The sequence below is a fragment of the Pagrus pagrus genome (genome assembly GCF_965226575.1).
Source record: "Pagrus pagrus genome assembly, chromosome: 18".
In the NCBI taxonomy this organism is placed as follows: domain Eukaryota; kingdom Metazoa; phylum Chordata; class Actinopteri; order Spariformes; family Sparidae; genus Pagrus; species Pagrus pagrus.
The window spans coordinates 8,500,929-8,513,005 of record NC_140202.1 but is presented as its reverse complement, the minus strand read 5'-3'; the positions used below and the strand labels follow the sequence as shown (position 1 = coordinate 8,513,005).

The 12,077-nt window shown below is 43.1% G+C and overlaps 2 protein-coding genes across 2 annotated transcripts; one reads left to right on the top strand and one right to left on the bottom strand.

The window, feature by feature from the left end:
• The first annotated feature begins 77 nt into the window (after nt 1–77).
• Nucleotides 78–3,867, top strand: gemin2 (gem (nuclear organelle) associated protein 2). Its single transcript, XM_084382120.1, has 11 exons — nt 78–151; nt 261–414; nt 713–797; nt 1,275–1,364; nt 1,516–1,575; nt 1,786–1,896; nt 2,152–2,196; nt 2,280–2,348; nt 2,708–2,818; nt 3,210–3,268; nt 3,375–3,867. The coding sequence occupies exons 2-11, from the start codon at nt 293–295 to the stop codon at nt 3,412–3,414; spliced, it is 792 nt and encodes a 263-aa protein (XP_084238246.1). The 5' UTR covers nt 78–151; nt 261–292; the 3' UTR covers nt 3,415–3,867.
• Nucleotides 3,868–4,679: 812 nt separating this feature from the next.
• On the bottom strand, nt 4,680–10,134 carry pnn (pinin, desmosome associated protein). Its single transcript, XM_084382118.1, has 9 exons — nt 10,000–10,134; nt 9,459–9,536; nt 8,902–8,973; nt 8,373–8,448; nt 7,941–8,035; nt 7,675–7,750; nt 7,107–7,262; nt 6,761–6,899; nt 4,680–6,656 (listed from the first exon to the last, which is right to left on the bottom strand). The coding sequence occupies exons 1-9, from the start codon at nt 10,110–10,112 to the stop codon at nt 5,392–5,394; spliced, it is 2,070 nt and encodes a 689-aa protein (XP_084238244.1). The 5' UTR covers nt 10,113–10,134; the 3' UTR covers nt 4,680–5,391.
• Between the last annotated feature and the right edge of the window lie 1,943 nt (nt 10,135–12,077).

Here is a 12,077-nt window from a genome sequence, read left to right as displayed (position 1 = left end):
TTCCCAGGCTAAAACGTGGACATTTTCTGGACTTTGCCCTTTATCTAAAAAAGACTACAACACGGGCCGCCTACATTGCCATGGCAACCAACGCCGCGCACAACGAAGACGTCATCACTGTGCGTCGACAACCAAGATGGCTCCCTAGTTTGTGAGTACTTTCACCACCTGTGAAAAATTAATTGTTTATGTCCTCAGGAGAAGTTTTTGTTTCCAAGTCCGCGCTTCATTCGTACTCGACACCATTTTACCTGCAACAGTTTGATACACATTCGCTCGCAACTGATACAAAATGAAGTCTGACGTGGATGAGTTGATGCCGAGGCTGCTGCCCATTGAGTTTGGAGCTGGCACAGAGAACCTGGAGCTGAGTGGACCGCCGAGAAACCCGCAGGAATACCTCCGACAGGTCCAGTAAGTTCACCTCCAACAACCCCAGTCTGACCGTCTGTTGCCGACTGCCCTGTGTCACACTGCTGCTGCCACCGGAAGTATTGTAAACACGGTGGCTTTGTGTGGAGCCTGTGTGATGTTACCAGCTATGTCTGTGTTATAAATATCGCTTTATGCTCCCATTTCCTCTCTTTGCTCCTCATAAAACAGACACCGCGACTGATAAACTCTACTCCAAGTTTTGAACCTTTTGTGAGTACAGGTGCGTGAGTAGAGACATTTTGTCATGTGCTTGAATGATGTGTTTCCTCTCCATCAGGCTGGAGGCGTCACAGTGTCCAGAGGTGGTGGTCGCTCACATCGACCCCAAGAAACTGAAGAAGAAACAAACGGTTAATGCCTCTGTGAGTAAATGTACAGTAATCATCATTTTGATGTACATTGTGCTGTTTACTTGAGTTAAGTGTATTGTATTGCTTTGCTCTGTGTGCATTTATTAAAAAAGATGGATAATACAAAGGCTACAAATAATGCTACCAGGAGCACAAGGACAGTAGGTAGGTAGTACAAAAGGTATCCAAGTAAGGCTCCATGCCTGGTGAAGGTGCTGTGCAGAGGGTGGTGGGTGTTGTCCAGGATGGAGAGCAGTTTGTCCAGGGTCCTTCTCTCTGCCACGGTCACCACCGAGTCCATCTGTGCCCACCACAGAGCCAGCCCTCCTCACCGGTCTGTCCAGTCGCGCTGTGTCCCTCTTCTTGCTGCTTCCTCTCCAGCACACCATAGTGGAGAAAAGGACTGGCCAGTGTTGGCATGTGTGAGATAATGTGGGATGAGCAAAATATATTCAATTTCTTTAATTTTCTAACTGCTTCTGTGTTTAGGTGGCAGGTTGTCATGCAGCTCCAGTGGGGTTCTGCCCCAGTCTCGGTTGGCAGCAGCATCAAGTCGGCAACTTCTCCGGTGTCAGACAGGTAGAACAAAACACTTTCAGGTCTTTCCTTTTTACTGTAGTCCATACAATCTCAAAACAATTGTATCACATAACAGCATTATCTTGGAATCCCTTCTTGAATTGTCAACAACCTGAAACCATCCAATGTGGATTGTGTGTTTTGCTTTCAGAGCATCACAAAGAACAGGAAACACTGGAGCAGCCAGTCTCTGGACGACAATGTGCAGATGGTGAGGAGATGGCATGGCCGAAAAGTTCATTCAGTAGTTACAGAAGTGTTAAGTGGTTACCATCTCATGGGGGGTTTCACCTTGGGGCCCTCTGTTTGAGTTTGAGCAGAATGAAATGATGAAATTTGATATTAGTATTATTATTGTATAGATGAACATAAGACTAGAGGCAAACTGAGTAAGATATTTTTCTGTGTGTGTGTCCCACAGCCGAAGCTAACAGACGAGGAGGGCTGGAAGAGATTTTGTTTAGGAGAGACGGTCTATCTAGGCATTTCGTCCTGCCATGCTGAAGCAGAGCCAGCACTGGACTATAGCAAGGTTGTATGAATGTGTATTTGTGTGACAAAAAATTCTTGACTAATTGATTTATTATTTTTTTTACTATTATTTTGCTGTCTGCTGTTAATGTTTCTTGTATTAACAGTTTTTAATGGTCCTTGAATATTGACATGTTTTGACAGATTTTAATCAGCAGAACTCACCGTATTCTTCAAGTTGTTTCACAACAGTGTGAAATCTAAACTGACCACGGTAATGGTTAATGATTGTTACTTCTTCTGTGTCTGCACTCAGGTCGGCTTCCCTCCGTTCCTCAGCATAGTGAGCAGACTGAACCAGGTAAATCCCCTCCCCACTGAGCTCACTTTAAACCGGTTCAACAGTCTGATTGTTGCGTCTGTTTTCTCCTCGCCTTTCTACAGTCCACTGTGCTGATGGTGTTGGAGGTTCTCATCAGCTGGTTTGATGAACATGACTTTGTTCCTCAGTTGGTGAGTTAACTTTACGGATTATATCAACAAGTCCAATGCTACACTCACATCACCGTGTTGTTTTTGGTGATTCTTCTGAAGAGTTTGCACACAGAACATGGAGCATTTATTTTGCATTATATTGTGGCATAGGAGATGAACAGAATGTTGTCATGTTTAGCACATGGTAAACAGCAGCACTGTGTACCTGCTTATCTCTTCCAACCAAAATAAAAAAGCAATGAGCTCTATTGTTTTCTAACCACCTTCGGAGAAGAAGACATACTATTTTGTTTTTGCATGGTCATTTTAATTCACCTTTACCTTTTCTTACTTTCCATGTTTGAATCATTGTGAAGTTGTTTGATTTCTTGCTTTAGGGTCGCTGGTTGTATTGCTTGTTGGCCTGCCTAGAGAAACCTCTGCTGCCTGAATCTCACTCCTCCATCAGACAGCTGGCGAGGAGATGTGCTCAGCTCCGCAGCACGCTGGTAGGATTTACTTTTACTAATGTCCTCTAGACTGCGCTGGTCCTGTGTGTAATACTACCAATGTGTGTTTGCTGTACTCTTAGGTCCTCTTTTCTTTCCGGCATATTTAAGCAGAAGTTGCTACTTTTGCATAATGTTGCCGCCAAAATTCACTGCTGAAGTGTTGGCACTCAACTTCACACTGTAGTGTATCCTGTCATTGTCACTCACAGCTCATGCTAACTGGCAGTGTCTTGCCAGAATAACTCAACAGATTACAGCACTTTTATTTCTGTATAGAGACATTATTTTATTTAAATGTAAACTATTTGCTGATTTCCATCAGGTCATTTGACTTTTGATATATTACAGCTGACTATATCTGTGTGTATGTGTCCTGATGATTACACAGGAGAGTCAGGAGGATGAGAAACTGCCTGCCCTCAACCTGCTCATCTGTCTTGTTGCCAGGTAATTACCACAGTTTATATTGGTGAGATCACATACAGTATATACATATACCAAGTCAGATTTAGCTTGTGTGCTAAAAAAAATATTGTCCTTGTCTGTTCTGCAGATACTTTGAGCAGAATGACCTGGCAGACCAGCCGGAGTGAAACAGTGTTGAACTGATGACTGATATCAACAAGACAATATGGAGGAATGTGCGGTCAAGCCCTCTTGCTGATGCTGCAGTCAGTCAGCAGGCTTTACCATCAAGAAACAAGAAACTCACAGACAAAGGAAGATGGAGGCTCTTTGCCAGTCAAATCCAACAGTGCAGTGCACACAACCATGCTGGAGGCCTTGGTGGTTCTGCACATGTGATTAAAGTAGAGGAAACTTTTGAAGAGACTGAATCATTAACTCAGAACCTGTAATACTACAAGTCACCAAATAGTTTGGTAACTTGAATGGACCTCTGCTGTATAACTGGACAGAAGCCAAAGCAGTTCGATATTGTTTTTGTAGGAAAAATGCAACTTTTTTCTTTGTGAATTGAGTCTTTAGGTTTATGGTTGTTTTAAATGCAAGATTTGTCTATTAAAGGTTGACACTTTGTAGGATAACTACTTGTATGTTTAAGTGTTTCAGCCTCAACAAATATCTCATTGTTGCATTACTGTTTTTAGCGAGGCAGACAGAAGTACTGCACGCATCACCTACCAGGAAAATTCAATGGATATTAATGGTCAACAGGCTCATCTGAGTGATCGCCTCACTTTCTTGTCAATCAGCTCAGTTTCCACTTTTTCCAGGGTAATGACCCACCAAACAGGGCGAGGCTGCCAGGAGCCAATCACACCTCAGATCATCTGCCACGTGTGAGAAGACAAGTCATTCAAATATAGTTTACTGAATGCTTCCACTGGTGGTGATGCATAAACAATTAGTGCAACATTACTTTATTTTTATTTTTTTACATTTGTAAGTGCATGAAAAATCATTAGATTCAAAACAGACTGATAGTGTAGTTTCCTAAAGCTGATGCATTTTGAGACCCTTCACAATGAGACATCCTTATCCAGCAACTTTGATGCGTTTGGTCTTAAAATGTAAACTTTAAAGGCTACACTACAGGTAAAATTATTACTGGATTGACAACTGACAGAACCCTGACGACCTTCTTGATAATTGTTCAAACTGACGCCACATTCCATCTTTTCAAATATGAGAACGTGTGGCTTTGTTAAAATGAAAAAAGGGAAACTAGAGTAAACTAAATTGGGATTTTGAGGACTGTTGGGTCAGACATCATTTGATTTCACCTTTAGCTTCAGAGAAACTGTACAAACTGTGGAACTCTTTCTCCATCTTGGCATTTTACACTTGCATCATCATTTGCAGCCCCAACAACTAAAAAAACAACACCACACACAAGTAGACTATTACCTCACCTTTAATTTGAAGCCATTTCAGTTTGTACAAAAAAAATGAAAAAACATTTTCAAAAAACAGAATTTGAGCAAATCACACACGTCAGGACGACACCGATCATATGGTGGAAATAAATGAGGATCAACAGCGTTGTCACATCAACTTGAAAACAACCAGTGTGCGTTAATGGTTACCGCTTCCATAACCATCAATACCCCAGCCTGTGGCATTATGATTAGGATGGAAAAACTGTAACCTAAACATTCAACACCATCTTTCCATAGTGCCACAAATACCCCTTTAAAACCCAAATCAGGCCAAAGTTAAATCATTTGGATTTAAAATGATTAAAATGAGGTCTTGAATAGTCTCGTCTGTCTCAAACCCATTTAGTAAGGGGTCCTATTTAGAGACAGTTCCCCATAAGTTACTGTGACTTCTAAGTCCAGTTTACATTTTTGTTACTGCGTAAAGGGAAAACGAGGGAAGAAAATTAGAACCAGTCATTCATCGTTTTATTTCAGTTTCAGAGACTTATAAATCCCTACACTGAGGAAAAACATCCTCCTACGTTAAAACTTCAACAGGTTTTTCTGTGGCGGTTCAAGGACAAGTGAGTTTAAAAACCTTTGTGATCTTATGTCTAACAAAGTAAATAGTTTGTTTTCCCTCAGTGTTTTCCTGTGTTGCCATACGGAGGCTGAATAAGAATCAGATTAGCGCCTCTTGTCCTTCCTGTCTCTATCTTTATGCTCCCTATCGCTCCGGGACGACCTGCCCCTCCCTTCATCACTCCTCCTCTTCCTCCTCTCCTTCGATCCTTTCGAGTCTCTCCCTCCACCGCTACTCCCTCCTCTCTTGCGGTGACTTCTCTCTTCTCCTTTCTTCCTGCCCCTATCTGACGGCCTCCTCTTGCGCTTGCCGTCTCGGCTACGACTTCGGCTGCTGCTGTTGGATGACGAGGACGAAGATGATGAAGACGACGAAGAAGAGCGGCTGGATCCAGAAGAAGAAGATGAGCTTCCACTGGAGGAGGACCCGGAGGAGGAAGAGGAGGAGCTCTTACTATGACTGCGGCCCTTCCTTTTTTCCTTGTCCTTCTTCCTCCCTCTCCCACCGCCCTCTCCATCCTTAGCGGGTGCAGGGGTGATGCTGGGGAGCTCCTGGGTGTCAGGTTGTTTTTGGGGAGCTTCGTCCTCTGGTTTCCCTGCCACAGTCGGGTTCTCAACTGCTGAGTCCTGTTCCCTGAGGCCAGGGACGATCAAATCCTGCCCAGGGGCTGTGGGGGCTGTTTGAGACCCTGGGATCCTCTCCAGGCCCAGAACCCCAGAGGACTGAACAGCTGGTTCCTCTGTGGTGAGGCTGATCTGGGGCTGACTGCTTTCTGGTGCTTCTTGGCTGGTTTCAGCTGGTTCAGAGGACTGGGTGTCCTGGCTCTTTTGATTCTGAAGGTCTGTGGGTGCCTGTTTACTGTCTGTTTCTACCTCCTCTCCCTTACTGTCCTGCTCAGGCCCACCCCCCACCTCCATCTCAATCTCCTCTGAGCCTGGACTGGCTTCCTTTTTTCCCTTCTCCTCCATGTCCCCTCCATCTTTACCCCCTTCCTCTCCTACTTTCTTCTCCTCACTCCCCTCCTCACTCAGCTCCATCCCCTCTACCTCTTCCTCCATCTTCTTCAAAAGCTCCTTCTCCCCTCCCTTCCTTTCCTCCCCCTCATCTTTCTCTGTCACCTTTCTGTCCCCCTCCTTCTCCCTCTCCTCCTCCTCCTCCTCCTCATCTTCCTCCTCCTCTTCCTCCATCTCTGCATCCCCCTTATTACCCGTCACCTTGACTACCTGACCTGCGGGCTTACCCTCCGCCGGGCGGTCCGTCCCTGTTGCTGCCGTGTTGCCGTCCTGGTCGCGGTTTGGTTGTCGCCGGGGGCGGGACTCCATCTTGCTGAGGTGTTCAGCAAAAGCCTCGCACCTCTCCTCAAACACAGCTGTAAGGAAAAACAGATTACAGTGAACACCTCGGTGTGACCGAATGACATCTTGTCAACAAAGTTTAAAGCATCCTTTAAAAAGTACAAGTTAAAGTACTGACCATTTAGTTTCTTGGTGGAGTCATCGAGGAGTTTCTGTGTGGCGGAGCACATCTTTCCAGGCAGGTAGAAGATATGAGGCTTGGTCTTGGTACGGATATATTTCACCAGACGGTTATTGTGGCTGGTCCACTCCTCTTGCTATTAATGGAGGAAAGACATGGTTGAATTAAATCCTAGCAAAGTAAAAACTCATCTGTTTTATGAACAATTACAAAACATGTCTGAACATTATCTACACTAGAGTGCACCATACCAGATACGATATCTATGCATTCATTTTCTAAACCCACTTGAACCAAATTCAAACAAGTTAACAAACTGAAACTTGATGGTGTATTTTCTTACCAGCTGAGCCAATTCCACTTTCTGTTCCAGCAGTCTCAGCTCAGTCTGTTTGGCTCTCCTCTCTTCAAACAGCTCCCTCTTTTCAGTCTCCACCTTCTTTCTCTCAGTCTCAGCCTGAACCTCGAGCTTCTGCTCGATTTCTGTACGCCGCTTTTGCTGAGGGAGCAAAAGTAGGCGATGGACACAGACAAGATCATGGAGAGAAATTGTTAAAAAGGAAGAAACACAAACATCAAGAAACTACCCAGCTTACTGTATAAATACTGTGCATCAGAATGTGGGTCTTGTTTAATTGTTTTTGTAAACTGAATGGAAATCCAAAATTTCCCTTAAAATACATATAATAAACTACAAAGTGCTTTAAACAATACAGAGATAATACAATAAAAACAAGGAGCTTTCTTGTAGCACAGGGACTCCCACTCTGTTTCTGTTTACATCCACAATCAGTTGACCTGATCAGTCTAGTAGCGAAAAGCCACCGTCTAATTCCACTGATTGAAATACTCGCTTAATAGCAGCCAGCTCAGCTCAACAGTTCACCCATAAATTGACCAGCTTTCCTCACCTTCTCTGTAGAGACGTTTGACTCCTGCTTGAACTTTTGCAGGGTCCCCATCAGCAGGCCGAACATCCGCCGATTCCTGACCAAGAAAACACAAACCCACCATCACATATTACTGCGATTTTCAGCTGTACATGATTAATATGGACCCTTAGCTTCAGATTTTCATAAATTTTCTGGTTGCTGTTGCCTTTTAACAAATTTGACTACAAAGACAGCTGTCGGCTCTGAATGACAGGACTGCAGGCTTGTAGCTCAGGTTGGCTTACCTCTGTTTGCCCCTCTCATCCATGGTTTGATCTTGAATGAGGTCTCGGCGTGTTCTCTCCTTGGAGGTAGCTACTACAGACGACTGCAACGCCGGCTGAGGGAAGAAGAAAAACATGTTTGTCTAACAAAACACTGATTGACTCAACATCTAGTAACTGACATTTAAATGTGACAGTTAATGATGATCACCTATTTCTGACATTACTGAGCAGCATTTGATGTATTTTTGGTCTCCCTATTTTTAAAACTACTCAACTAGGATGCTACTCGACAAAGAGACTGCATACTAAAATAAAAGCAGATGCAAATTGGCAAGTCCAAACATCTGCCAACCAATCAAAATTAGGCATTTTCCATGGCCATCCAACAGTTTCCCCACAAGCTGCACATACTTCTAACACTTTTCAGTAGAGCTTCCTCCTAATTCTGACCTTTTTGACATCGTCATCATCCTCGGCGTCGCTGTCGTGACGCGCGTCTCTCCTGGCCCTCTGGTCCCCCGCCAGCCTGCAGGTAGACACACAGAAACATAAAACGGCCATCAAGTGACAGAAACTTCAGACGCAATGCAAATGTAGCAACGCTGCACTCATAGCTGTCAGGGCAGAGATACTAATTGAGGCTTTCCATTTGTAAGACAGCAAAGAATCAAAGTAATTAAAGTCATATTTTCTCACTGCTGTTCAGCCTAAGGCAGCCTTATTTGGAAATGAAACAGTTCGTATCCCGTTGAGCAGCACCAGCAACTTGCAAATATCCTAAAATTAACATTACACTCGATTATTATCAGAAATCTATTTGTTTCATCAATCTAAAAGCTCAAGAGTCATAAGCTAAACACAAGTCTGCACTAAAGGTGAACCAAAGCCTCAAAGCAAAAACAAATTAAAAGAACTAATTCTATTTAATTTTATTGCAACCTACAGGAGATGTTAGTACATGTATCTATACAATTCTCACCTCAGCAGGGCTCCTTCGATGTCCCTCTGCTTGGCAGGGGGGCCGCCGCCTCCAATGTCGGAGAGACTACGCCTAAGAAAGGACACACGACAGTGGTTAGAGGTATGCAGATGCTTTAAAACTATCAAGCCTGATTTTTCTTGTCAGTAACAATGAATCAACAGCCTGTGCATGTTTTGCACATGCACAGCTATAGTCGTAGTCTGTGGTGCAGTTAAATTCTGTAGTTTTATTTTGAAAGCTGCTTAGTTAATTGTTAATAGCAGTAAAAGTCTGACTTATAGCCTCTTTTAATTCAAAGCTTCTTCCCACCACGTATACCTCTGCCATGTGGTAATAATGATGTGAAGCAATTCAACAAATTCATTATTTCATCAATTAAGAGCAAGTCAGTGGGTCCTTCAGTGAAATGTCGCTTGATTTTGCTCAACTGCTAAGATCCGAGTTTGGCGTTGCTATTATTCACGGACAAAATGTAACGACTTTTTTTTCCTCGCAGGAAATGTGTGAGCAAGTATTGGGTCTGATAGCATAAATGTCGTTGCATTGAGCTTTACCTGAGCAGGTTGATTCCTCTGCCTCTACCTCCACCGGGGCCTGCCAGGGGGCCGCCGAGCCGACGGATCTGACCCGGTCTGTAAACACAGCATGAAACAAGGTCAAAACAAAACCAAAACCAGTCGTGTAGTTCTCACATAAGCTCCGGAGAAAATGCCTAAACTGTTTTCTCTATAATGGTGTCGGTACGTTACTGGAAGCAGAGCCTTTTGGTTCTATTACAAATGATAAATCCGCGGTCACCCTCGGACGACGCCTATAGGGCCCAGTCATAGTTGGCCTAAAAGGTTTAATATTTCCCTCCAAGGTTAAAAGCACACATTTATACCGGGTTCATTTCGTACTGTGCATGTTTATTCATCAGTTCCGACAGCAGTGCGGTGAGCTTCTGTCGGTTCAGTTAGCGCAAAACCATCTGAGGAGGCGGTAATGTTTGCTAACTAGCTAATCGACTCATGCTACCACACGTCGCTAGTCGTATGAATGCTAGCCTGTCACTACAAATATGCCGAAAGCTAAATAACCATTCGGGCTTTTTACCTGGATTCATTAGGATCACGTCCGGTTAATTTACGAATATTATCGTCCACATTTTTTAAGCTTTCCTTGGCTTTTTCGAGCTGGTCTTGCAAGCTCCGCACCACCACCGCCATCTTGCTTCTAGTTAGCGCGAATCACGTGTTTTTCTTCTTCTTCTTCTATCCTCCCGTGTCCATTTTTCTTCTTCGCGTTTATCGGCAGCTGACATGTGACATCTTGGTGCAATAGCGCCATCTGCTGCTCAGTTTTGAACCCTAAAAGTGATGACAGATGTCACAACTGACTCACTCATTTTTTACTTTCCCTTAATGCTCATGTTGTCATCGCCTGAAAATCATGACATGTTTCTCTTACGAAAGTGAACAAGACTGTGGTAAGATGAGCATATTTCAAATGTTTGCATGGTGCTGCTTGAATGAATCTTCAACACCCACATACAAACAGAGGCTAGTTTGCTTCAGAATATTTCCTAAAAACAACCAACAGGAAACAAAGGATCTATCATCTAATGTCTTTTACAGCACTAAAGAAAGCCTTGCTGCTAAATAGTAATACCAGCCAAATTAGGATAAATTATGAGCCTTTACTGGAGGTGGATGGTATTGTTTCAGGGGGCCCAGGATACCTAGGAGTGCTCCCCAGGAATTATAGGACCATAACTTGTACCACAGCAGTCAGTCAACTCATAGTTTATGACTTAAACTGGATAGTTTTACCTATTAACAAACATACCAAGAATTTGCTTGCAGTATGATATTTGTCATCTAAACATAAAACATCTGGTATTTGAGAAAAAAAGTCAGAAGACATGTTTTTTATACTGTGACAGGACAAAATGTTCCTCATTTCGTTTGATTTCTCCTGAGCCACAGGCATACAGGCGTTCCTTCTCTCTTCTCTTGGCAGCCAGGTTCTGTATGCCGGCCTCTCTCTTTTGAACTGTACCACAAACCGCAGTGAGTTGAGAACACCGGCTCTGAATCGTGAGTCTTAAATTGAAAATGAAACCCCTTTGAGTCCTGCTCTTGCAGCTCTTGCATATCAAAGTGGGACGCAAACATCAAACCGCAGTCAATTTCCTGGTTCACATCTGCGTGTGGCACAACCTGCAGCATTATCCACTATAGACGTGTGTTTAGTGCATCACAACAAATATGATTTATTGAATATGCTTATTCACTGTGGCAATGTGTTACACTACAGCATTTATCATTGTTAATCTGCCTAAATGATGCAAACGTGTTGTGACACAGTGTGATGTGAGGCAAGTCAAGCATTTCGAGAGCAGTGTTGTCTCTTGACCTTTTTAACTTTCAAGACCTTTCACATGCACAGGAACATATATTAAAACACTGAAGGAAAGAAAAACAAGAAAGAAAAATAGGTCTCCTCAAAAGTTAATCCACCCTAAACCACACATAACTTTGTCTTCTTCCACACATCCAAGATATTTTGTTTTATCCTAAACCTTTCAATCTGTTAATGTAGTGGGGCTTGACAAATACATCTTTTCAAAAGCTGGGTCAGTTTTACACAGTCTTTCTATAGCATCCGGTATAATTTTATCTGTTGACAATTTATGTCAGTGTATTTAATATCTCTTTTTCCCACAGGTTATTTTCCAGCAAAGAAGTGAGAAAAGGCATAATGGCTTAATTATCTACCAGAACAGTGACAAAAAATGCAACCAATTTAAGTGAATATCTGATAATTAGAAGTCATCAGTAAGACAAGAAGGAGTTGCAGCAACATTGAAATAGTCATGTATTAATCATTTCTCCTGTGTCTGACACAGTGTTGGTGTTTATCAACCTTCTGAGTGCTGGGGAATAATTGAGCGTCACCTTGTTTGTAGTTGTTTGTCATCTCCACCGTAACTATGAGACACACAAACTCTTTTATTGTGTCAGCCTAATTGCACAACGCCGTCATGATAATCTTATAGTCTGATTATCCGGACGTGAACAGCCTCTTTGTCTGAGGTCTGAACAAAGCAGAAAACAAACTCAAATTAGCAGTGTGTGTTTTCCTCTGCTTTTCTGACAAAGATTATGGGCAACAAACCAACCACCAAGGCT